We start from the raw sequence: 24,887 nt of genomic DNA, 5'->3' as shown, positions 1-24,887 counted from the left end.
TTTACCTCTTTTAAAATCGAGTCTCCAATAATCGCGACATATCTTCTGCTCTCTGTTTTACCTCTATTCCTTTTTCTCTTCTTTCTCTCCGTGATGTTTTCAGAGTTTGCTACATTAGATTCTCTCTCATCAGAAGACTCATTAATTTTGTCATTAACTTGCAAAGGATTGAATCTGTTTTCCAAAGTGATAGCCTCCCCATGTTTTGTTTGCACGTTTTTACTTGTTCTCTTGGGAATTTGAAAAGACTCATTAGCTTGTTCAAGATTATTGCTTTTAGATTGATTTGTAGGTAGAAAAGTGTTTTTACGTGTGATCTCTTTGTTAGAGTTTGACACAGAGTCCTTCAGTGTGGATAAAAATGAGGAGTAAAGTCATTTGGTTGTTTTAAAGTGGGTTAAAACTTCAGGTTATTTTTTGGCTAAATTTTCCAGTGGGGCGGAGGCTGGCGGAGTGCTCCACCGGATCTCTGATACGAGGGTATTCTCCAGAGGGTTTCCAGATTCTCGCCCTCACCAATGGATGTGTATCAATATGATATTACGACGTTGGAAAATGTAACCTGGATAAATGATCGCAATTGTATTCCCATAAAAATGAAAACTGAAAAGAAAAAGAAGAAATAGCGAGGGAAGGATTGTTGTGATTTCATCCAATCTAGACCGCTGGAGAACTAAAAATAAGCATAGAGTGGCAAGATCAGGATTCTGAAACATCGTTATCACGATGCCCGTATTCTAAGTTTCGTATTGTTCCGCATCAGAAAATCGAAATTATGGCCGCGTGGATAAATTCCTTCTCCCATCCCAGAGCACAAGAAGAACGCGTGTTTAAATTCCAAATCAAAATACAAAGACAATAAAAAAGGATTACCTGGTATATCTTATTGAATTTTGATCCGTCTTCTTATTACTGATTCTAAACAAAAAAAAATGGTGTTAATTGATTTTAAAACCATTTCTAATTTTTCACTCAAGTGTAAATGCATAGAATTCCAAAAAAAAGCCAGTGTATTTCTACTGGCCTTTTTTTGCGCTACTTTCGATTTCGATCCGTTACAAATGCAAGAATTTGCCTGGCTGTCAAATTGCGTTTTGACTCAAAAAACTTTCCTGAACGGTAGGGGTTTATATTTTAGCAAAAAGTTATATATAAGCTTTTAATAAATCACAAAATTACAGTGAAACAACCTTCCTTTCGAAATGTAAAAATACGAATAATGTGGATGGCTTTCGTAGAACACGATAATAGAATAAATTCTCCAACACAATCAAATCTTTGAAACCATTTTTTTCCGATAATTGATAGCAAAATAGAAAGGAAAATCGTCAACATCGTTAGTGGAGAATACTTTAGGCGTACAAACTTTAGGGAGATGAACCTTTCGCGAGGTAAAAAAATTGCGAAAGTTGCGACATTTATTTACTCCCGTGAATACGACAGAAAAAATCTTTTTCGTGAACTTTAACTTTTCGCGAATGATCCTTTCGATAATGTTCAAAGATACTGAGTGACTTTCACAAAAAGGGCTAAAGTTCGTGAAAATCGTGAAAAGTTTCCACTCGCGAAAGTTTTTACGCCTTGTAAGCAAGATTAAGAAGCGTTTGCCCTCTGTTAGGTACATGATATTTGACCAAAAGAGCGCTTCATTTGTTTGGAAAGAGGCGATCACACATGGTGTTATCGTTCGGGCTTTTCATTTGTCCACTAACAAAAAAGGATGTGAATCGAAAATTTCGATTGTCGAACCGATCGAATATAATCGAAACCAATCGAAGTGATTGACCGAATCAATCGAAGCCAATCGAAGCCAATCGAACCAAATCAATATCTAAAAAAAGATGTAAATCTTCGATTGACTTCGATTGTTCGATCGATCACTTCGATTGGCTTCGATCGATTCGACCAATCACTTCGATTGGTTTCGATTATATTCGATTGGTTCGACAATCGAAATTTTCGATTGACATCCCCTGGGAAGAAGGGATGTCCAGACGATCTCAATTGAACGGAATCGACGATCGAACCAGTCAAACCAAATCGAATGGAATCGAATCTCAATCGAATATTATCGCAATTTTCAGATTCGATTGATATTCGATTGCGTTTGATTGATGTTTGATTGCGTACGATTGAGATCGTCTGGAGTTGATTGTCTATTTTTTGCTGCCATCTTTGTTTTGACGGTTAGAAAGCAGTATGGTCCAATCAACAATACGCTTCCGAACCGGGCGACGTTTCCCGACAATCAACAACAACAATCGAACCAGTCGAACAACAATCGAACCAATCGAATATTACCCAGAATTTTGACGTTCGATTGAGATTTGATTGCGTTCGACAATCGAATTTCAATTGGTCGATTGCGTTCCATTTGGTTCGACTGGTTCGATTGTCGATTCCATTCGATTGAGATCGTCTGGGGATGTCAGAATTAATGAGAGGAATGTTGATATTAGATCAACTTATGGTAAGTTTATCCAAAGATTTATTATACACTGGATAAACGACTCATAAAACGATGGAGAGCGATCATTGTATTTCCTTTGTTTCAGAAAACAATTGATGTTCTAGCTTTGTCCGCAAAGGACAACTGTCATGGCGACTCGAAGATGTCTGATTTTTAAAGATGTTTATCAGTCTTATTTTTAAAAAGTTCTCTAGCTCTTTCTTTTTGTACATTTGCAGAAAAAAAAGTTTGAAAGTAAGGCTAGTATTCCAAACCAGATACATTTGTGAAATCTAATGTGAAAAAAACATCATTAGACAAGAAATCCATCCAAAATGCTCATAGTGACACAAAATTTTCAATTGGAAATATCTTTCCAAGACTGTTCCCAGAAGAGCTGAAATTAACATACATAAGACTTGAGTGTCTTGGCTCCACTGTGGTATGAAAATCCTTTGGAGGCACGTGGTGGCAAGGTGCTTTTTTTGAGGTTGAAGTTTGAAAATTTCCGGTGTCAACATTAAATTTCTTATACACAACACGTCTTTTGCATCTTTCTCGCAGCTTGAAACGTCATAACGACTTATAATTATCAATTAAGTGGAAGAATCCGACTCTCACAGGAAAGTTTTAAGTCTCTTTTGGGAATTGGATGAGTGATTTTTGATAAGAAATGCAATAAAAATGCTTCGAAAAATCATTTAATGAGGGAAGGAGAGTGAACAATACTATCATTACTGCGGACATAGCTAGTACACGAGAAATCAGCAAAAATCTGTTACTTGTATATCCAGTGTATAATAAATCCTTGGTTTATCCAAAAACGCGTCGCAAAATGTGACATGCGATACTCTAAATGGGATCCCTATAATTTTTGGAAGGTCAAAATCACACTTGTAATAGTAGATGGATGGTAATGTAATGGATGCAAGGGAAACTTTGGTTATTGTTGTGTTGATTCCCTTGCATATCCACTGATACGTGGAGTTATCGTGATTTATGCTGGAGTTTTTTTTAAATTATCCAACATGAAATTACGCCTAGCAAAAGGTCTATATTTCTGGAGTGATGGCTGTACATAATATGTTGGTGCTAAATCAGTGAGGATATTATCGCAATTCTCAGATTTACGGAAAACACCAGCTTTTTGCTGATTTTTGCCTCGATTGCCCAAAACCAGTAACCTTTTTAGCTTGAGGGAAGAAAAAAATTAGAGTTTTTGGGTTTGCCGAAAAAACGCCTAGTCAAAAATGGTTCTATCTATCTATATATTTCAGTAGTTAACAACATAAATGTTTGTTCTCCCTACATATAAAAGCATTAACAAAAATAAGATAAATGAAATTGGTTTAATAATAAAAAATGTTTGTATGTTTATTCAATAATAAATATGTTAAAAATTCTAAAAAATCTAAGTATGTTTGGTTGAGGACAAAGCCTAGGTTATCGAGATTAAGAGTAACGAGCATAAGGCTAAAAAAAATGTTCTGAGAATGCCAAGATACGTGGAGGCAAAGTAGTAATGAGAAGTTTGAGCCTCAGGCTTAAGTCATGAGTAGTACTAATTAATAATATTGACGTTCTAGGCAAACTAAAATGGTGTAAAGTTAAATCAAAAGTTAAATTAAAAGTTAAAAATTTAATTAAATTAAAGGTTAAAAATTTAATTAAATTAAGTTTTAAAATAAACCAGTATTGTGCTAAAAAGATTAATAAACTAACTAGAAATAAAGAGACATAGCTAAAGTAAAAATATTTTTGGTAAGTAGGCAAGTGACGTCAAAACAAAATTGCTTCAAAGATGATTAAGTGAGTAGAGTGCAAAGATATATGAATTGGATAAAATAGGTTAGGGCAGGGCAATCCGATGATTAAGTGAAGTGAAAAAGAGGCCTGACGTCTGGATTCGATTTAAAAAACTAATAATCTAATTCTTTAGAAAATAACGAGAAGTTGCATCTTTAAATTCATTCCTATCTTCCATATTCAAAATGTTAGCTGGCAATTTATTCCACCAGTTAATAGATGCTGGGATAAATGAGTCCTGGTACGCAATTACACGTCCATGTATTGGTTGGTATTTATTACTATCTCGAACTGGTTTGGGTAAAATACCAGGCATAACAAGTTTCCCTCCTCTTATATCATGTAAAAGAACGACTGAATCGACTTTTCGATGATGTTGTAGAGGTTTCCAGCTCAAGTCCTTCATCATTCTAGTGGGACTAGCCTCCCACCTCCAATCAGAATAAACAAACCGGGCCCCTTTTCGTTGGACCATTTCAAGTTGATCGCAAAGTGATTGATTTGATATAGGATTCCAAACTGGTGAAGCATACGATACGATTGGTCGGACATAAATGTTGAACGCTTTCTCCTTTATTTTAGGAGAACATCCTCGCAAATTTCTTTGTAAGAACAATCGTTTTTGGTTGGCTTTCTTACAAATAGCATCGATGTGTGTATTCCACTTAAGCTTCTTGTTTAAAGTCACCCCGAGATATTTGGCATTTGATACTTTCTCGAGGTTCTCATTATGGATTGAATAAACAGATTCTATGGGTTTGGTTTTGTTCGTGATGGTGAGATGCTTGCATTTTTGTGGGTGGAATACCATGTCCCAGAGTGTTTCCCATTCTTGTAGAGCTCCATTCCCAACCTTAAAATACATCTTTTTGTCTAGGGCTAGGGTTTTTTTTGGCAAGTTCTTCCTTCGAAGAATATCGATCACTTTCGTTTTCCCCTGAAAATATTAGGGCCCTTGCTCTCTAGGCGGGTGGCCTAGACTCACTTTCGTTTTGTATAATTTTATAATGACGTATAAGGTAGCGTAATTCATGCAAAAATAATAATAATCTTTTTGTTTTTATTTTCAGGTATGCCGCCAAACATTGACGCCATCGTGTATGGATTTAGCATGAACAATAGGACCGACAGACTTGACAAAAGGAGCAAACAATAAGACGACCCGAGAATCTTACGATGAGGGCGTTTTGTCTCCGCCTGATATCATGTCCACAGAAGACGCTGTTTAAAAAGCGGGGGTAAAAATAGTAAGTAATAGCTTTTGTAAGTGTTTATTTTGCGAAATATATAACCATTTTCTAATATGGTCTACAAATTAGCATTTTTAGAATTTTGATAATGAAAACTTAAATATATATAATGAAAAAACAAACAAACCATTTCAATTTTTTTATACGTTTCACCCCCGGAAAAATTATGTATTACCTATTACGTAACTTTACATTTCCCGACTCGCTAACTCCCAGAGGAATTCCGATTGTAAACCCGATTGGTTAGTTTCGGAACATCTTCATAATGGCAGATAATTTGGAAGTGTCTAGTGGAAAGCTTGTTTGAATTTTTTGATGTCAGTATTAATTTTGTTGGTTGATGGCTTGTTGAATCTGGCAAGAAAAAAGTAAACAGGTACATAGGTTCAGCCCCCCGTTATTTTTTTTTTTGGGGGGGGGGGGGGGGCTAAGAAATATTTTGGCCTTTAAAGAGCCTGGGGGCTAAAATTACCAAAATATTTGGGGGGACCAAGATTGTTGGGGGGAGCCTAGATGATCTGACTGAGACTCTGGGGGCTGTTCAGCTAAATTCAAAAGATATCTTATCTTTCTATTAAATCAAATATAAAAAGCAAAAGACTTGTAAACATAAATATTAAAACAAGTAAAATTTAGTTTTCATTTATCAGTACTCGCATATATTTTTTATTGACTTTACGGGGGCGGGAGAACAATGTTTTTGTTTTTGTTTATCTTGGGACCTGAAGTGTTAGGGGACCTAGCACAATGCAATTTTTTGGGGGGAGCTAAATTGTTGGGGGGACCTTACTTTGTTGGGGGGAGCTAGAAACCTGGCTGAAGCTATGAGGTATAGCTTTTTCTAACCAAGGATCTGAAGGATTCGAGCAACACTGCTAATTTTTAGAGACACAATGGAAATTCATTCTGCAAAAGGTCTATAATTGTAGGAAAATTATCCCAAACTTTTTTTCGTGTCTGTTTCAGTTTTTAATAGCTTGTTTGCGTTCACTTTCAGATATGTAACTCAGAAGGTAACATAACGTACAAGGTATAAAAAGTTGAATTCAAATCACAGACCCATATGTAGATCATTTTCAGAATTAAGATTTATTTGTATCAGTGCAGATCAGTGAAGGTTGAGTAACATTCCATTTGTTTTCATATTAGCCTGTTAGCTGTAGGGGACAGGTAGCTCATGATTTTCTCAAATTGTTGATCATTTTGAATAAAATCAAAACAAATGAATGTTAACAAAAAGATTTCATTTTTCATTGACTTAGTTATAGCGATGTCACTATTATTGTGTTGTTTATGTTGTTGTTGTTGTTTGTGTTGTTGCTCATATATTTGAGCTCTCCACTATAAACAAGGAAACAAACTTTGCTCATAAATTTCTCATATTTTCATCCAATCTCCAGTCCGGAAAGAAGGGGAATGTTACGCCGGAGCTGCACCAACTTAACTGGTAAAAGTTGGAGGCAGCAGATCTCAAACTTCAAATCTACGCCGGAGATATCCGGCGCACAAGCCGCAATTTCCAGACTGGTACAATCTAAATACCTAAAAATTAGAAGAAGAAAACAATAATGACATAGCTATTATTTCTGTTACAGTGTTTAAAAGAAATAAAAAGATGCTATCAAAAAAATCCAAGACTATTATTCTTTTCTTAGTTCTTATTTCAGGTATGTATCTATCTGTTTGTATTTTATTGATTATCAAATTTTCTTGATAAAAAAGGTTTTTACAATCAATAATCAACGATTATACTTGATCATTTAGCTTAACTTCATATTGAATAATATTCCTTCATCTTTTTGGATTTTTTTAATCAGTTACCAGATCAGATGCTGAGGAAAAAGAGGATACAAAAGATGAACGAGAGGGAAAAAAAGCCCCTTCAAAGCCCATCAGCACTTTGAAAGTTGTCAAAGAAAATGTCAGTGGCGATAAATTCTCGTCATTTTCTGAAGATAAAGATAATAATAGAGATGATGAACAAACTGTCTCAGATATACGTAAAGAGGCAGAGAGCATTGTAGTGAAGAAGAACTCTGAAGCAAGGACTCCTCAAGAAATTGAGAATGAAGCAAAAAGCATTTTACAGGGTGACTCCGAAACTCCTGATTCTCAAAATAAAGAATCTACAGACTCAACTAGTCATGAAAGTCTAGCTTCTGATACCGCTTCTAATATTGAGGATATAGACAGTGACCTTTTGAATTCAGAGGAAGACAATGTTTTGTCTGAGAGTGTCACTGAAGAAACAGTTGACAATACAAATGAGGATGACAGCAATGTTGCAGAGAAGAAAATTTCTCAGAATGAGGATGTAGGATCACCTCCTGAGGGACAATTCAAAAACACACCTGAAAAGGAGAAAGTAGAACAGCAGAATATTATAAATCAGAACACTGCATCAAGTGACAAAGAAAGCACGCCTTCAATGCAAGAGAGTGCTGAACAAATAGATGATAAAAATATAAATAATGAGGAAGGAACAGCTAAAGAGAATAATTTGGAGCCAGAGAGAATGAAAGTCGACAATGATGGTAATATTTTTACTGAAACAGAGGAATCTGAACGAGCAGTTGTTGACTTTAATGAAGAGATTAACCCTGAACTTGAAGAAGATTTTGGAGAGGATTATATTGATCCAGAAGAAGAAAGTTTTGATGAAAGTGGTGATGATGGTGATCTTGAACCAGAAATGTCAACAAAAACTGAGGAAAAGACAAATTCAAAGGCTGGGGAAAAAGTAGCAAAGAAAGAAGAAGAAATAGAAATCAAAAAGGAAGAAGTAGCTGAAGAACAAATAGCTCTTGATGCAAAAGCAGAAAATGAAGAACAAAAGCCAACCAAAGACACAACAGGTCACTAGCTTCTTTTTTTTTAATATATAAACTTTTAAGTCATAGCTTTTTATTTGCTTAGTCCGTCATGAACTGAAACAACTCCAAAAATCTGAAGAAATTTGTATTTTTTCATATTCAAAAGATTTTGCCTTTCATTTTTACTCTATTTTTTCCTTTCAGAAGATAAAGAACTTGAAGCCTTGTACAGAGAAGCTAAAAACCTTCCAAAGACTGAACAGAAAAAAAGAAATCGCTTACTTTTATCTGTTGCAGAAAAAGGCCACTTAGATTCAATGGCTGACATCGGCTATCCATTACTTGTAAGTGAGACTCTAATTCCTTATTGTCAGTTCAGACTTCTTTAAGTAAAGTTAAGTAAAAAACTGAGTTCGGGTGAGATTATTTAATCTGTTTAACATGTTTACATTTTGCAATCTTGGAATAAAAGGCTTCTATTTGACATTTGATGTGGTTGTCACATGCAAAAAAATGGAAAATCTTGCAATTTGTTAAAGATTCTATCTTTAACTCATTTACGCATTTTGATTGGCTAAGCGGTAGTTGGAACCTTTTTCTTCAAAAAGATAGAACCTTTTAGTTTGAAAATCTCATTTACCAATCAGATTGCATGCAAAATTTTCACTTATTTTGCATATGGAAACCTCAGAAAGTGGATAGGACCCTTTTATTCTATGGTTGCAATTTACGTACAATGATTGGTGCTTTAGAAGTTCACAGTGTCTGTCTGCCATTCAAATCTTTGGTTTTGTATGTTTTTTACTAGGGATTTCAGGGTTCTTTGAATCTGATAAAGGGTTTATTTTGTACTACTTAGTCCTTTGAGAATCTTTAAAATATTTCATTAGGGTTTTTAGTATGTCAAATTTAAAAGCTTGATAAGAAATGGAGAAAATTTTAATATTTATTGATTATTTAGTTTGGTGATGAGATCAAAGCCAACATTTCAAAAGCATTTCAGATGTTTCAAAAACTTGCAGAAGAAGGCTTACCAAAGGGGCAACAGGTATTGATTTTTTGATTTTTCTATTTTTAAGACAGATTTTTTCATTGGCCATCTTTTTAAACACTGTTCATTGTTAATAATTTTTTTTTTTTTAGGGGCTCGGCTTCCTCCACGGTACAGGTTTGCATGGGAATTCAAGCCAAGCAAAGGTATAGTGGTTTCTCTCATTTCTACTGCACTTATCTTAGTATTTTAGGAAGTACAATTCGCTGTGTCAATTCAAGACAGACTTTAGTCCATTTTTTCGAAAATTGACTTAAGACCATAACCCCTTATTTCAGCATGCACGTTTTCCAAAAACGGCCTTATTAAGTCCACAGAATTCTAATGGGAAAGAGGTGTGTTTTGCTATTCAAAAAAAAAAAAGAATTTAGAATGTTCCATAATATATCAACCATAAACAGCCTTAAGTCCTAAATTTTAGGGCAAATTTTATTTTCTATGAAGCATTGACATGAAATGTGTAGCCTTAAGTCCAACACATCTCAACCTTTAAAGTCAATTATCTCAAAATGAAAAAAACGGACTTAAGGCTGTCTTGAATTGACACGGCGAATTGGATATTTTAAAAACAAAAATTTATTCCTTTTACTTTAGTCAATCATTTACACTACATTTGCTGCACTTGGAGGCGATACGATGGCTGAAATGATGCTTGTAAGTAAACACATTATTTATTACATAATTATTATGTTCAATATTTCTGGATATGAAACTTCAGCACAAGTTTCTTTGGTGGTCTTCAATCTCTTGTTCTCAACTTCAGTTCGCTTTGATTTTTGGGGCCTGGGGACGAGTTCTTCGCTAAAACAAGGCTAAAACTTTGGGGCAGCCTGGAGACTTCAAAAATTGTTCGATTTGGCTGAAATTTTGCACACTTCGACTTGTTCCTTGGGTGAATATCTGGGGGTGTTTTTTTCATTTTTTGAAAATTTTGATTTTTGGGGCCTGGGGACGAGTTTTTCGCCAAAACGAGGCTAAAACCTTAGGGCAGCCTGGAGACTTCAAAAGTTGTTTGATTTGGCTGAAATTTTGCACACTTGTTCCTTGGGTGAATATCTGGGGGTGCTTTTAGCATTTTTCAAAAATTTTGATTTTTGGGGCCTGGGGACGAGTTTTTTTGCCAAAACGAGGTTAAAGCTTTGGAGCAGCCTACAGGCCTTCAAAATGGTCGGATATGGTTGAAATTTGTTCATTGGGTGAATATCTGGGGGTCTACAATTGGGCCTATGAATAATTTGAAGCCACTGAAGTTGAGCCCAGTGCGTTGCGCACGTTCGACTATTATTACTTTTCATATTGAAATAAACTTTATTTTCTTTCTGAAATAAATTAAAACTATTTTTTGCAAAGGGTTACAGACATTACAGTGGTATTGGTGTTCAAAAGAGCTGTGAGACTGCCTTAACATATTATAAAAAAGTTGCAAAGAAGGTATCTGATGCTGCCTCCTTACATTCTGGTGGAAATGCGGTACAAAGAATACGACTTTACGATGAACTAGAACAACCTGGTGGTAACGCGGGACACATAGATGAAGACTTATTGCAATATTACCAATTTCTTGCTGACAAGGGCGATACACAAGCTCAAGTATGTCAATTTTTAAACATCTTATATTAGAATACGTGTGAGGTCATTTATAATTAATGATATTAATCTTAATAGATTTGGTACTTTATTCCATCAAGCGGAGTAAATAGTAGCATATGAAAAAATGAAAATAATGATTTTGCATATTTTTCATGGTGTTCATAATACTATTTTGCATATCTTCATTTACTCATTCACATAACTCCTAGAAATTTTTTTTAATCAAAATTAACTTTTCATTTCCAATATTCACATTCCAATTCATTTCCTTTATTCACATATTTCTGAAGGGAAATTTCTGTAATATATATTTGACCTTTGTATTTTCTGAGAAAAATCTGCATGCTCATACTTCACTCGCATATTTCTCAAGGAAAATTATCTGAAATCTATATTGACCTTCGTATTTTCAAAGGTAAATTTGGATGTTCACAACTTCACTCATGTATTTTTCAAGGAAATTTCTTGAAATCTATATTGACCGTCATATTTTCAAAGGAAAATGTGCATGTTTATAACTCTGCCCATTTCTTACAAAAGGAAGTAACTGACATTTTTATGAATTTTCTTTTTTTTGCAAAAAATGGATTCTTTGGGTCAAAACTTAATTTTTTTAGTTTGGAAAAAAAAATTTTTGCGTTATCAATCTGGAGAAAATTTTTTGAATAAAGAAGCAACTGACAGGTTTCTGGAGAATGTTTTCTGACAAAAAGAAGTAAATGACTGTTTTGCTCCTTTTTGTCAGAAAAAGGTATCACTTACTTCCTTTTGTCAGAAATATTCTTCAAAAAACTGGTCAGTTACTTCTTTCTTCAATTTCTTTTGGTTGAGGTTTACTGACAAAACAAGGGTCTTGTTTTTCTCTGCAACAGTGAGCATTGCGAGAAAAGCATTGATGCTCAAAACTAATCTCCAATGAGTAGAACAATAATCAGTCATTTGATTTTTGATCTGCATCCGATGCCAGCATAAAACTCGCTTGGTCAATTTTCTAAATTTCGACTTCATGTCAGTTACTTCTCTTTGTCAGAAATGACTTCATTCACCTATTCCTCAAGGAAAACCTGCATGCTCTCAACTTCACTCACATATTTCTCAACTTGAAATCTATATTGACCTTCATATCTCTCAAGAAAAATCTGCATGTTCACAACTTCACGTATTTCTGGAGGAAATTTCTTGAAATCTGAATTGTCCTTCATATCTCTCAATGAAAATCTGCATGCTCTCAACTTCACTCTCATATTTTTCAAGAAGAATTAGTTGAAATCTATATCAACTTTTGTACTTTCAAAGGAAATTCTGCATGCTCTTAACTTCACTCACATATTTTTCATGGAAAATTACTTGAAATCTATATTGACCTTCATATTTCTCAAGGGAAATCTGCATGTTTACAACTTCACTCATATATTTTCTGAGAAAAATCTGCATGCTCTCAACTTCACTCGCGCATTTCTCAAGGAAAATTATCTGAAATCTATATTGACCTTCGTATTTTCAAAGGAAAATCTACATACTTACAACTTCACTCACATATTTTTCGAGGAAATTTCTTTAAATCTGAATTGATCTTCGTATTTTCAAAGGAAAATGTGCATGTTTATAACTTCGTTCACCTATTCCTCAAAGAAAACCTGCATGCTCTCAACTTAAGTGACGTATTTCTCAAGGAAAATTATTTGAAATCTATATTGACCTTCATATCTCTCAAGGAAATCTGCATGTTCACAACTTCACGTATTTCTGGAGGAAATTTCTTGAAATCTGAATTGACTTTCATATCTCAAAAATCTTCATTCTCATATTTTTCAAGAAAAATTATTTGAAATCTATATCAACTTTCGTACTTTCAAAGGAAATCTGCATGCTCTTAACTTTACTCAACTATTTTTCATGGAAAATTACTTGAAATCTATATTGACCTTCATATTTCTCAAGGAAAATCTGCATGTTTACAACTTCACTCACATATTTTCTGAGAAAAATCTGCATGCTCTCAACTTCAATCGCTTATATCTCAAGAAAAAATTATCTGAAATCTATATTGACCTTCGTATTTTCAAAGGAAAATCTACATACTTTACAACTTCACTCACATATTTTTCAAGGAAATTTCTTTAAATCTGAATTGATCTTCGTATTTTCAAAGGAAAATGTGCATGTTTATAACTTCATTCGCCTATTCCTCAAGGAAAACCTGCATGCTCTCAACTTAACTCACGTATTTCTCAAGGAAATCTGCATGTTCACAACTTCACGTAATTCTGGAGGAAATTTCTTGAAATCTGAATTGACTTTCATATCTCTCAAAAATCTTCACTCTCATATTTTTCAAGAAAAATTATTTGAAATCTATATCAACTTTCGTACTTTCAAAGGAAATCTGCATGCTCTTAACTTTACTCACCTATTTTTCATGGAAAATTACTTGAAATCTGTATTGACCTTCATATTTCTCAAGGGAAATCTGCATGTTTACAACTTCACTCACATATTTTCTGAGAAAAATCTGCATGCTCTCAACTTCAATCGCGTATATCTCAAGGAAAATTATCTGAAATCTATATTGACCTTCGTATTTTCAAAGGAAAATCTACATACTTACAACTTCACTCACATATTTTTCGAGGAAATTTCTTGAAATCTGAATTGATCTTCGTCTTTTCAAAGGAAAATGTGCATGTTTATAACTTTATTCACCTATTCCTCAAGGAAAAGCTGCATGCTCTCAACTTCACTCTCATATTTCTCAAGGAAAATTACTTGAAATCTATATTGACCTTCATATCTCTCAAGGAAAATCTGCATGTTCACAACACTTCACATAATTCTGGAGGAAATTTCTTGAAATCTGAATTGACCTTCATATCTCTCAAAAATCTTGACTCTCATATTTTTCAAGAAAAATTATTTGAAAACTATATCAACTTTCGTACTTTCAAAGGAAAATCTGCATGCTCTTATCTTTACTCACCTATTTTTCATGGAAAATTACTTGAAATCTATATTTGACCTTCATATTTCTCAAGGGAAATCTGCATGTTTACAACTTCACTCACATATTTTCTGAGAAAAATCTGTATGCTCTCAACTTCAATCGCATATTTCTCAAGGAAAATTATCTGAAATCTATATTGACCTTTGTATTTTCAAAGGAAAATCTACATACTTACAACTTCACTCACATATTTTTCGAGGAAATTTCTTTAAATCTGAATTGATCTTCGTATTTTCAAAGGAAAATGTGCATGTTTATAACTTCATTCACCTATTCCTCAAAGAAAACCTGCATGCTCTCAACTTAACTGACGTATTTCTCAAGGAAAATTATTTGAAATCTATATTGACCTTCATATTTCTCAAGGGAAATCTGTATGTTTACAATTTCACTCATATATTTTCTGAGAAAAATCTGCATGCTCTCAACTTCACTCGCGTATTTCTCACGGAAACTTATCTGAAATCTATATTGACCTTCGTATTTTCAAAGGTAAATTTGCATGTTCGCAACTTCACTCGTGTAATTTTCGAGGAAATTACTTGAAATCTATATTGACAGTCATATTTTCAAGGGAAAATCTACATACTTACAACTTCACTCACATATTTTTCGAGGAAATTTCTTGAAATCTGAATTGATCTTTATCTTTTCAAAGGAAAATGTGCATGTTTATAACTTTATTCACATATACCTCAAGGAAAACCTGTATGCTCTCAACTTCACTCACGTAATTCTCAAGGAAAATTACTTGAAATCTATATTGACCTTCATATCTCTCAAGGAAAATCTGCATGTTCACAACTTCACGTATTTCTGGAGGAAATTTCTTGAAATCTAAATTGACCTTCATATCTCTCAATGGAAATCTGCATGCTCTCAACTTCACTCTCATATTTTTCAAGGAAAATTATTTGAAATCTATATTGACCTTCGTATTTTCAAAGAAAAATTTGCATATTTATAACTTGCTTCACAAATTCCTCAATGAAAATCTGCATGCTCTCAACTTCACTCTCATATTTTTCATGGAAAATCACTTGAAATCTATATTGGCCTTCATATTTTAGAAGGAAAATCTGCATGTTCATAACTTCACGTATTTCTGGAGGAAAGTTCTTCAAATCTGAACTGACCTTCGTATTTCTAAAGGAAAATCTGCATGTCCATAACTTCATTCACACATTTCTCAATAAATCTGCATATTCATGACTTAGTTCACAGAAAAGTTTGAGAAAAACTTCTGTAATCTAAATTTGACCTTCGTATTTTCCAAGAAAAATCACTAACTCATCTAACTTCTCTCATGCTCACATCTTCACTAAAGTATTTTTGAAGGAAAATTCCTTTGAGTCTGTATTGATCTTCGTATTTTCAAAGGAAAATCTGCATGTTTATAACTTAACTCACCTATTTCTCAAGGAATATCTACAGGTTCATAACTTATTTCACGTATTTCTCAAGGAAAATTATTGAAATCTATATCAACCTTTGTATTCTCCAATTAAAATCACTATCTAACTTCTGTCATGCTCACAACTTCACTCAAGTATTTCTGAAGGAAAATTCCTTGATTTTTCCATATAATAAGCATTTTTTTTAGGAATTTACAATCAACGTATTTTTCAAGGAAAATCTGAGTGCTCATAATTTCAGTCACGTATTCGATCGTTTAGATTACAGTACATCTTGAAATATTTTGAAAGAATCTTGTTTTTGCATTTTCAAAGAGAAGTTTGCCTACTAACCTGTGTTTATTTCAACTAAAGTTTTTCAAGATTTCATTTTAGAAAAATCCCAAATACTTTCAACTACGGTCATGATAAATATATATTATTGTAAAGAAATATTATTGTAATGAAAAACAGTAATGGAAATATCGAATTTTACTTTTCCAGATTGGTCTTGGTCAATTATTCTTCCAGGGAGGACGCGGTATCGACATAAATTATGAGGTTTGAGTTTAGCTGTCTTTTGAATCAGTGGTCTGCAAAGTAAAATTCAACATCTATCTTTATAGATTCAGATGAGTAATTTTACAAGTTATTATTTAACTTTGTTTGACCAAAAATGGCTAAGCGAAAAATTGCTAACGTGTCAGGATTTTTGAGTATGATTTTCATCCCTAAGACAAATCAGATGGATGTTGACAGCCTGATATTCTGCTGTCGGATATTGATGTATTTTACAATATTATAATATATTATTCCTTTTCATAATTTTGTTTTTCTTCAGAAATCAGAGAACAAGTGAGTAGTGAAATGGTGGAAAGTAATTTTTTCTTCTTACCATGCAATAAAATGATGAAACTTTGTTGTTTGTTTTTAGAGAGCGTTCCATTATTTCAAGAAAGCAGCCGACAATGAAAATGGAAATGGTTTGGCTTATATTGGAAAGGTATGAATGCTCTATCCTATGTAGTTAATTAAAGGTTTTGTTTTTAAATAAGAGTGATATCTTGCTTACTCATCAATTTTAATTCACAAGCTTTTTTACAAAGGATTGACACGGACGTGGAGCAAGATTGGTTAGAAAGAGGAAAAACATTTTTTTACTTATATCAGCATAATATAACAATAGGTAGACACTGTCCTGATATGAAATATGTGTCTGATATGAAACGGGAACACTTGTGTAAAAATAAAACCTTTAAGCCCGTGGATACCACTTATATTTTTCAACAACGGGAAAAAAGTGTCTTTTATTATCAAAGCAATATGTAGTCAATATCTGTCACTTACCCTCATTCAAATGAGTGCAATGAAACATTTAATATGCCTTTTCTTCTGTTTTCAGATGTACATGCAAGGTTTACATGTTCAAAAAGACTCGGACCAAGCTTTTCACTACTTCAAGAAATCATTGGAGAGTGTAAGTTACAATGATTCTATAGTATATACTTATGTATTTATGATACGAGCTTAACTTTTGAGATAGCCCTGCGCCTGATGTTCCTGAGTAAAAAGAATTGGTTCATTCAACTCAATGAACTAAACTATAGAGACTAATTAATTCTTCTTCTAGAAAAATCCGATTGGGCAAGCAGGACTGGGTATGTTGTATTTGAAAGGTGAAGGTGTGAAGAAAGATTACGACGAAGCACTCAAATATTTCAGTCAGTCTGCCGAGCAAGGATGGGTGGAAGGACAATTACAACTTGGAAATATGTACTATAGTGAGCACTAGCATCTTTTATTTATACTTTATTTTTTGCCAAAAAATCATTTGCACAGAACCATGATTCTTTAGACATGAAAATAAAGTGAGTCTAATTTTGCCCTGTTCAAAGTAAAAATAACGTGTTTGTGAAAATTGCTGAAGTCAACAGTTTTTTTTAGCAACAAAAAGGAAAAAGAATTTTAGGCTTCAGGCCTGGTACTACATTATCACTTTATCATTATCGCAAACACTTTTAACAGTAATCATTTTTTTCTCCTTCAGACGGAATAGGTGTCAAGAAAGATTACCGACAAGCGGTCAAATATTTCACTTTCGCTTCACAATCTGGTCACGTGCTCGCTTTCTATAATTTGGCCATGATGCATACCATTGGTGCTGGTGTCATGAGGTCCTGTAATGCTGCTACTGAGGTGAGTTACTGGTGTAAGGGAATCTCCTTAACTTGAAACTCTATAACTCAACTCGAACAAATTTTCACATTTCTTCAGTTAACTATTTAATTCCCTATAAACCTTACTCCATAACTCGAAATTTTCTTAACTCGGACAAATCTATGTTCCCCGTGCATGTTTGAGTTATGGAGGCTCCACTATAAAAAGGTTCCCTTCTTTTCTGAAAGAAAAATATTATTCACCGAGCAAAATGTTGCTGAAACATTTTATTTTTTAATGCACCCATTTTCTGTTGGGGACAATTCCCAATCTGCAAGTTAAAACGTCTTTTTTGTCGCTAACTGTTTGCATTCTTTTGATCTCTTTTAAAAACCCTTCTTTTTTTGTCTATAGTTATTCAAGAACGTAGCCGAGCGAGGTAATTGGTCAATGATGTTCATGGATGCGCATGACGCTTACAAAGATGGTGACTTGAAAACAGCTCTCATCAAATATTATTTCCTCGCGGAGTTGGGATACGAAGTCGCTCAAAGCAACGTCGCTTATATTTTAGATAAAGGTAACTGTATTTTTAAATCATTGTCAATTAACTATTAAACCGCTAGCAATATGATTGTAGTTTCCTTGATGTTTTTTCCTCCGAATAATTTTCTCTTTTTCCCAGTAAAACTTTTTTCCAATAATTTAACAATTTTATTATTTTCTCTTCAGACGAGACGAACTTCTTCGACAAGAATGAAACCTACTCCAGAGCTTTATTGCAATGGTCACGCGCGGCGGAACAAGGATACGCCATTGCGCGCGTGAAAGTTGGTGATTACTATTTCTACGGGCTGGGAACAAAAGTGAATTATGAGATGGCTGCATTGCAGTATCGTCTGGCCTCCGACAAACAAGCCAACGCTCAAGCCATGTTCAATCTGGGTTTTATGCATGAACAAGGATTTGGTCTCAAAAAGGTAAATGCTTTATAAGTCATCAAGTTAACTATTATACACTTCTGACGGTTCGCCAACTGAATATATAAACGATTTCCTATGCTGTAGAGGGCTCCCTTCATCTAGCCAAAAAAAATATTTTTTGATTTAGTATTTCTTTATTCTGTTTTTAGGACATTCATTTAGCGAAGAGATTTTACGACATGGCGGCAGAGGCTAGTGTAGATGCGCAGTTTCCAGTCTATTTGGCATTGGCGAAACTTGCTCTGGAATTCTCTTACGAATGGCTTATGAAGGTAAAAAAAAGTTTCTATTACTTTGTTAAATGTTGCATCGGAAAACAAAAATTTTAAAATCACCGACATTCACTTATTTCTGTCCTTTATAAAGACGTATCACTCCGTTTAAAAAGACCCGTCTTTGCTAGAAGTTGTTGACTTCATAAGAATAGTAACAAATGAAATATCTTTCGTGGAAGTTTAATTCTGTTCTTGTTAGTTTCTTGGTTTATACTTATTTTTCTCACCGTTTTTTTTTTTGTTGCAGAATTATCGATTCTGGGAGCAGATAGATACAGAGAAGATGCAATTATACGTCGTTCAGAAAGTCGGTCCTGATTGGGATATTTACGTCATTACCGCACTGACGGGTTTATTAGGATTGCTTTTATTGTTCCGTCGCGCGCTGAGACGATAAAACGTTAATTTATTCGAATGTAAAGAATAGTTTTGAAGTAGGGTACAATATTCATTCACCGCAATACACAAAACACTGTTGGTAACGATCAGAAAAACTTTGGTGTACGGTTCTCTTTTACACACAACCCAGTATTCATGTCAGAGAAATTTCGATAGTTTTCTGAATGAGTCTCGAACAATGAAGTATAAACCCGAAGGGCTAGAAGCAAATCTTTAACCTTTCCCAGGCAAGAAAAAGTGAAGTCTTTAAAATGTGTGCCGGATTTTTGATGACAGATTGAATCTAGCGATTTCTTAATTTTCGAAATCTGGCGGTAAATTTTACTTTCAATCCGATATTTGTGTGAAATCCACGCGGACCGCGCTAGGCCGCGCAACTTTGGTAGGATTTAATTACTTCAATTCCTACCAAGAAGATTTAATTCTAGCCCTTTGGGTTTGTACATCATTGGTCTGGAAATCTCATGATGAATAGCTCAAGCGATTTTCAACAATTGAAATTACGCATCTTTTGGGGTGTAATGGATGTAATTTTTATAGCATTTTTTGTAGATTTAACGTTTATCTTGTGTTTTTATCACATAGTAACAAATTTATGATGTCTTTGTATATATTTATTATTGGAATATCAAGGAGGTGTTTCAATCAATTTTCTTTCTTTGTTTTGATTTCTTTTGATCACATGTTTGGGCCACATACCTTGTGGGACCTCCTCCCACTGGAAAGCTACAACTCTCTCTTCAACTATTACCCTCATTTTGAAGACACAAAAGTTTTGGAAACCCCATTAGAATTTCGAGCTATAATAAAAGATAATATTTGAAATCCCTAACCCACTTACTTATACAAGCGATTTTCCATTCCCAACTTCATTTATCCCCTCTAGCCAAAGAAACACCTATCGGGTTACTTACTAAGACAAGAGCGTTTTCGAAAAAGTATTTTAAAAAATCCTATAGTACTGTAATAAAATTATTATCAGCCAAAAATTGCTATTTTGGCTGAAAAGAACCTGCCTTTAAGCGTTTCACTTATTTGTAAAGCCACTTCAATTAGTAGACCCTACGGAGGATTTAGCTGAAATTTTGATTATAATGCATATAGAAAATATATATAAGTTAAGTGAATTTTTTTTCCTGTGGTGAGTACAATAACGGATATCCACCACCACTTTAAAAAGCACGTGCATTAGATGTAGAAGAAAGGTAGACTAGTAAACTAGTCGGTTATTACTTATAACCTTATAATAAAACTGTCAATCAAATAATGTAAACACTAATTAAATATTCAGCACGCGTGAGAGAAAAGGAAAATAACCGACTAGAAGCTACTTCCAACGCCTTTTTTTCTTCACCTAAAATTGTAAGGAGAGACATACAGATTTCTGTATGTCTGACCCGTGCGTGATTGCATTTATTTTTCTTTCTGTTTATTGCGTTTTCAGAAATGCTCATTTATTTAAATGTTCCCATGTTCAATGTTACTATGAAATATCATTTAGTCAATAAAGTTGGATGGATTCTCAAAAACCTAAAAAAAATTGTAAAATTAAACAACGTTTTTTGAGGGAAGTAGCTTCTAGTCGTTGAAATTCAGAAAAGAGACGCAACTTCACCCCCTCGATTCTTTTTATTTGGAGCTTGATTTTTTGTATATGGGTTTGTTTTCAACGACTAGTTTACTAGTCTAGAAGAAAGGTTACTAAGGAGTGCCTGCTAATCGTGTTATATCGTCTTATATTGTCGTTTGATTGTCTTTCACTTGTCGAATGAATAAGAAAGATATCATCTTTATAAAAAAATTAGCCCAGTTCGGGAAAACCTCAATCCTATCCTAAAACATGAGATACTTGAAAAAAGAAACAAAAAAATGGGAGATAAACTGTTTCTTTTTTACGTAAAACAGTAGTAGATTTGTGGTTTAACTTCAAAACAGCTTTTTATATCATTATATGTGCTTAATTGTTGCTATGGCAAATATCATTTAAATTAGTCATCTCTTTCTAATTCCCTCGATAGATACCATTTTTATTATCTTTGTCATTTTAATCTTTGTGTTTTTTATTTTTATTTCTATAAATGCATTTTTGATAATCTTATTGTACCTTTATAATGACCCTCCTATTCGTGTTAATTGATGTTTTGCTGCTTGTTTCAGCTTCTTAAGCAATAAAATCATCGACGACGGAGGGAGAACACAGCAAGCTGAGCATCATCGACATTGGGGGAACATTTTTTTATGCTTGCAAAGATTTTTATGTGATGAATATATTTTGATGTGAGAAGTGAGTGAACACAACTTGATAAGGCGTTGGAAAAATATCTGCAAGTTCATTCAGTCAATCTTTCAAGAATCATGACGAAACAGTGGCATAATACAAAAATCCCACAAAAACCGGTAAGTTTCGTTGTCTTCCATATTTCGCATTTCACCAGTTTTTTTTACTTTGGATGAACTATTTGCAACTCGTTGTCCTGATAATGATTTGTATTTGAAAATAGAGAAGAAGCTAATACCGTTATCGTTTTTCTTTTACACTGCAAACAGGTCAGTTTTTACAGAGGGAACTCAACAAAGTTCGAATTTTTAGTTTTCATACTAGGAGACCTGTTTCAACAGTGGTTTTTCAACATGGGTTCATCCTGCAAAACTATAACAGTCACGAGCAATTGAAATTTGCTAACCATAAATTGTTTTTTGATATAATAAGAGGTACAGGGAAGGATAGGCTTTAAATTGTGATATCTTTTATTGTAACCTTCTTCAGTGTAACCGGTACAATCCAAGTTTGCAGCAGGCGGTGAGTTCTACATACCGCCCATGGTACATCTTGGTTGCCATTCTGGCCTGCTTGTTCGGTATCGCGTTGATCGGTTGTGCTGCAGAAACGAAAGTTTTATCTTCTGATGTTTCCGATGAGGTCTTTCACCTTTGGATTGGAATTCCCGTAAGTGTTTTACGGTTTCTTTATTTTTGTTCCTCAAACTATGTATGGCTCAGTTTTGTCCAAAACCCTAGATTAATTATCGAGGACTCAAAAGGATTTAAGAGCTTAATTTACTGCTTCCTGTAAAATTGGGTAAAAAGCAACGAATTGAAACACGAAAGATGATAAACTTCAGATACATCGGCTTCTGAGACAGGGGTGTTATTTTGTTCCTTAAACAATTATATCAAGCCCCTGCTGAAATTAACTGGACAACATTCCGTCGTGAAATATTTATCAGTCCCGTATCATTTTTAGCTATTTAACCTTCGAAGTCATAATTTGATCCACTATACGATTTTCTTATAAGAACTTACAAAATTGTTGAAGCTTTCGGATGTTCTCAACTTTTTGAGTTTTAAGTCTAAAAATGATATATATTTTCATCATTTTTTGACTATTTTTTTATTCCATTTTCCTAAGAAATTGTATGTTTAGACTCCAACATGCGAAAGCGCGCGAAGCCTAAAATGTTCTTAACTTATTCTTAAAATTTTAGCCATCGAAGCCATATGTTCTATATAGTTTTTTCTTATATAGAAAATAGAACCAAAAATACTTAATATGTCATAATCTTTTAGCTTGTCTTCCTTGGTCTCTTTTCACTGGCATGCTTCATCATGAAGAAGAAGAAGATCGTAAGTAATTTTTTTCTTATAAAACATTTTCGTAATTTTCACTTCATATATCTGGAGTATAAAAAAGCCATTTCACAGTCGAAATAAATGATGGGTAATCAGGACTACACAAAAACATCCAAAATTAATTTCAGAGCGTGGTGGTCCTGATTACCCATGATTCTTTTCGACTGTGAAATGGTCTATGATATCGAATCATAAGTTTAGTCTGTTGTTTTAAGGCGGCATGGAAGAGCGTTGTGTCTCATTACATTTTTTAAGACTACAACGCTTCATGCATTTTGAAATAAATATTTTCTCCCTCGCTCAGGTCGTCTGTTTCCTCATTGTGGCGTTGATTGTGATGGTCATTTGTGCCGTTGGTGCATTAGTTGCCGGCGTCCGATATTGGATGGACGGATGGCAGCTTTCAAGACGTCTCTTGGAGGACGACAAATGCGAACCCATCAACAATAAATGTGTGTGCACCGGTCAAGAAACTAAAATGCCCGTCTCCGGTAAAGTTTCTAACATAATTTGTCTTCGCTGGTTCTTTTTGTGTCAAATAACAATTCTGAAGCCAAAAAGTTAAGAATGAGATGCTATTTTTGACCCCTGGGGATTGACCTTTAGAGAGACATTTTTGAAGATTTTCTACAATTTCGAAATAACGTCCTACCCTAGAGAGAGAATAATTTAAAAGTTTTATGATTTATGCATTCCTTAGAGAGACTTTTGAAAGTAAAAAAACTAGCCCTTGTCCGTACATACCCAGAACCCTATTTTGCCTAAATGCCCCTCCGGAGGGTTTAGACCTAGTATCTGAGCTATTGAGTGTTTCTCCGTCTTATTTCGTGACCAGCCTGTTATAATCGTGAACATAGAAATAAAAAATCAAATATGAATCATTTCTCTAAGAAATCCTGCTGTCAAAAAATATTTATTACTTTTGTATAAGCCTTAGAATAATTGTGCTTACCCGCTATTTGTGCTTTAAATCCAAAGTTCTCCATTACTTTTGATTGAGCTAACACGTGCTTTTTTGTTCTTGTATAGTTGACGAATGTGACAACTTGAAAACTTTGGTCTACTTGATCATTGCGGAGATCGCTTTGAGCGCTGGAGGTTTCATCGCTTCAACGATCGGAGTTTTCCTCTCATTCATGACAATATGTTGTGGCCCATGGACAGTAAGTCATAATTTTGTTTCAAGAATGGAGAAAATATTTCGAAAGTGAGAGCACTGCAATAAATTGAAATAGTGTTCTACATTTGCTTCGCGGGGTTTCATTTTTAAATGATCTCATATCTACGATGTTTTTCAAAGCAAGCACTTTTTGCTGATTTTAACCTCATTATCACTCTCTGTTAGCTAGCCTCCGAATAGATAACCCAAGCAACTAACCCTACTAAGCCCGTTTTCTCACTCTTTTTCTCTTCACAGTACATGGAGTGGTACGACGAAAATGAAGACCCCGACTTCAACCCACAAGACGCCGTCAAACACGTCTCCGGCAACGTCAACGCCTCATATGGCGGCGCCAACAGTAACCCCTACTCTAAATCTGCATACTAAATTTAGCAAAAATATTTAGATGCTTAGTTGTAACGAAGAACACTCGAGTTAAAGGCTTAGAAAGCCAGGTTCGTCTTCAAATGCATTGTGTCACTCGCCCTGGAACTACCCATGAAAGTTTATAAAGTTCTAGTTCTTTGATGAGCGATGGAGACAAGGATCGTTAGGGTGTTGTTTTTTTCTATATTCTTCACTTTTTTTTGTTATTTAGGTTACGTTAATGGTTCTTGTATAATGACCAATATTTTGTATTATGTTCGAAAAATCTTTTAACGTGTATATTTTAAAATACTTTGTGAAAAAATTGCTTTCTCATAAATCCTTGTTACACCCCGTTGTAAAATATCATCATATCTCGTAAGCTTTTACAACCTCAAATTGGTCTGGAACTTTTCTAAAAGATGATAAAAATAGACTGGAGTTCTCAAATATTTTTGAGGTCTTGTGAAGCTCTCTCTCTACATCTACACTATTTTCTTGTACTTTATAATTAAGGAAAGAGGGTTTCATGTATTTTTGAAGGAAAATCTCTTCTTGTAC

General features: G+C 34.1%; 3 protein-coding genes across 4 annotated transcripts; 2 read left to right on the top strand and 1 right to left on the bottom strand.

Annotated features, from left to right (window-relative positions):
- Nucleotides 1-4,376: 4,376 nt before the first annotated feature.
- On the bottom strand, nt 4,377-5,120 carry LOC136797372 (uncharacterized protein B0403.1-like). The gene has a single exon (XM_067053957.1). It carries the CDS (start codon nt 5,118-5,120, stop codon nt 4,377-4,379), a length of 744 nt encoding a protein of 247 aa, XP_066910058.1.
- Nucleotides 5,121-7,073: 1,953 nt separating this feature from the next.
- On the top strand, nt 7,074-19,817 carry LOC136797662 (protein sel-1 homolog 1-like). 2 transcript variants are annotated; one of them, XM_067054258.1, is made up of 16 exons: nt 7,074-7,172; nt 7,323-8,360; nt 8,526-8,662; nt 9,280-9,366; nt 9,462-9,515; nt 9,964-10,023; nt 10,720-10,959; nt 15,859-15,915; nt 16,289-16,357; nt 16,757-16,831; nt 16,985-17,135; nt 17,402-17,550; nt 17,926-18,091; nt 18,244-18,491; nt 18,644-18,766; nt 19,017-19,817. In XM_067054258.1, exons 1-16 carry the CDS (start codon nt 7,121-7,123, stop codon nt 19,164-19,166), a joined length of 2,856 nt encoding a protein of 951 aa, XP_066910359.1. In that variant the 5' UTR covers nt 7,074-7,120; the 3' UTR covers nt 19,167-19,817. The 2 variants fall into 2 exon arrangements, with proteins under 2 accessions (XP_066910359.1, XP_066910350.1); XM_067054249.1 differs by having other exon boundaries at nt 8,523-8,662.
- A 1,568-nt stretch (nt 19,818-21,385) lies between these two features.
- On the top strand, nt 21,386-24,666 carry LOC136797651 (uncharacterized). Its single transcript, XM_067054238.1, has 6 exons — nt 21,386-21,565; nt 21,936-22,115; nt 22,736-22,792; nt 23,103-23,289; nt 23,828-23,961; nt 24,216-24,666. The coding sequence occupies exons 1-6, from the start codon at nt 21,524-21,526 to the stop codon at nt 24,345-24,347; spliced, it is 732 nt and encodes a 243-aa protein (XP_066910339.1). The 5' UTR covers nt 21,386-21,523; the 3' UTR covers nt 24,348-24,666.
- Nucleotides 24,667-24,887: the final 221 nt, after the last annotated feature.

Source organism: Clytia hemisphaerica, unplaced genomic scaffold (assembly GCF_902728285.1).
Source record: "Clytia hemisphaerica strain Z4C2 unplaced genomic scaffold, Clytia hemisphaerica genome assembly, whole genome shotgun sequence".
Classification (NCBI taxonomy): domain Eukaryota; kingdom Metazoa; phylum Cnidaria; class Hydrozoa; order Leptothecata; family Clytiidae; genus Clytia; species Clytia hemisphaerica.
The sequence above is the reverse complement of the archived record's forward strand: the minus strand, read 5'-3'. Positions and strand labels throughout refer to the sequence as shown.

Excerpts from the sequence above, each read along its gene's own strand:
- LOC136797662 (XM_067054249.1), top strand. The coding sequence starts at position 7,121 with ATGCTATCAAAAAAATCCAAGACTATTATTCTTTTCTTAGTTCTTATT. Across the intron at positions 9,367-9,461 it reads GCTTACCAAAGGGGCAACAG|GGGCTCGGCTTCCTCCACGG; the intron begins GTATTGATTTTT and ends TTTTTTTTTTAG. Across the intron at positions 10,960-15,858 it reads AGGGCGATACACAAGCTCAA|ATTGGTCTTGGTCAATTATT; the intron begins GTATGTCAATTT and ends TTACTTTTCCAG.
- LOC136797372 (XM_067053957.1), bottom strand. The coding sequence starts at position 5,120 with ATGTATTTTAAGGTTGGGAATGGAGCTCTACAAGAATGGGAAACACTC.
- LOC136797651 (XM_067054238.1), top strand. The coding sequence starts at position 21,524 with ATGACGAAACAGTGGCATAATACAAAAATCCCACAAAAACCG. Across the intron at positions 23,290-23,827 it reads AACTAAAATGCCCGTCTCCG|TTGACGAATGTGACAACTTG; the intron begins GTAAAGTTTCTA and ends GTTCTTGTATAG. Across the intron at positions 23,962-24,215 it reads TATGTTGTGGCCCATGGACA|TACATGGAGTGGTACGACGA; the intron begins GTAAGTCATAAT and ends TTCTCTTCACAG.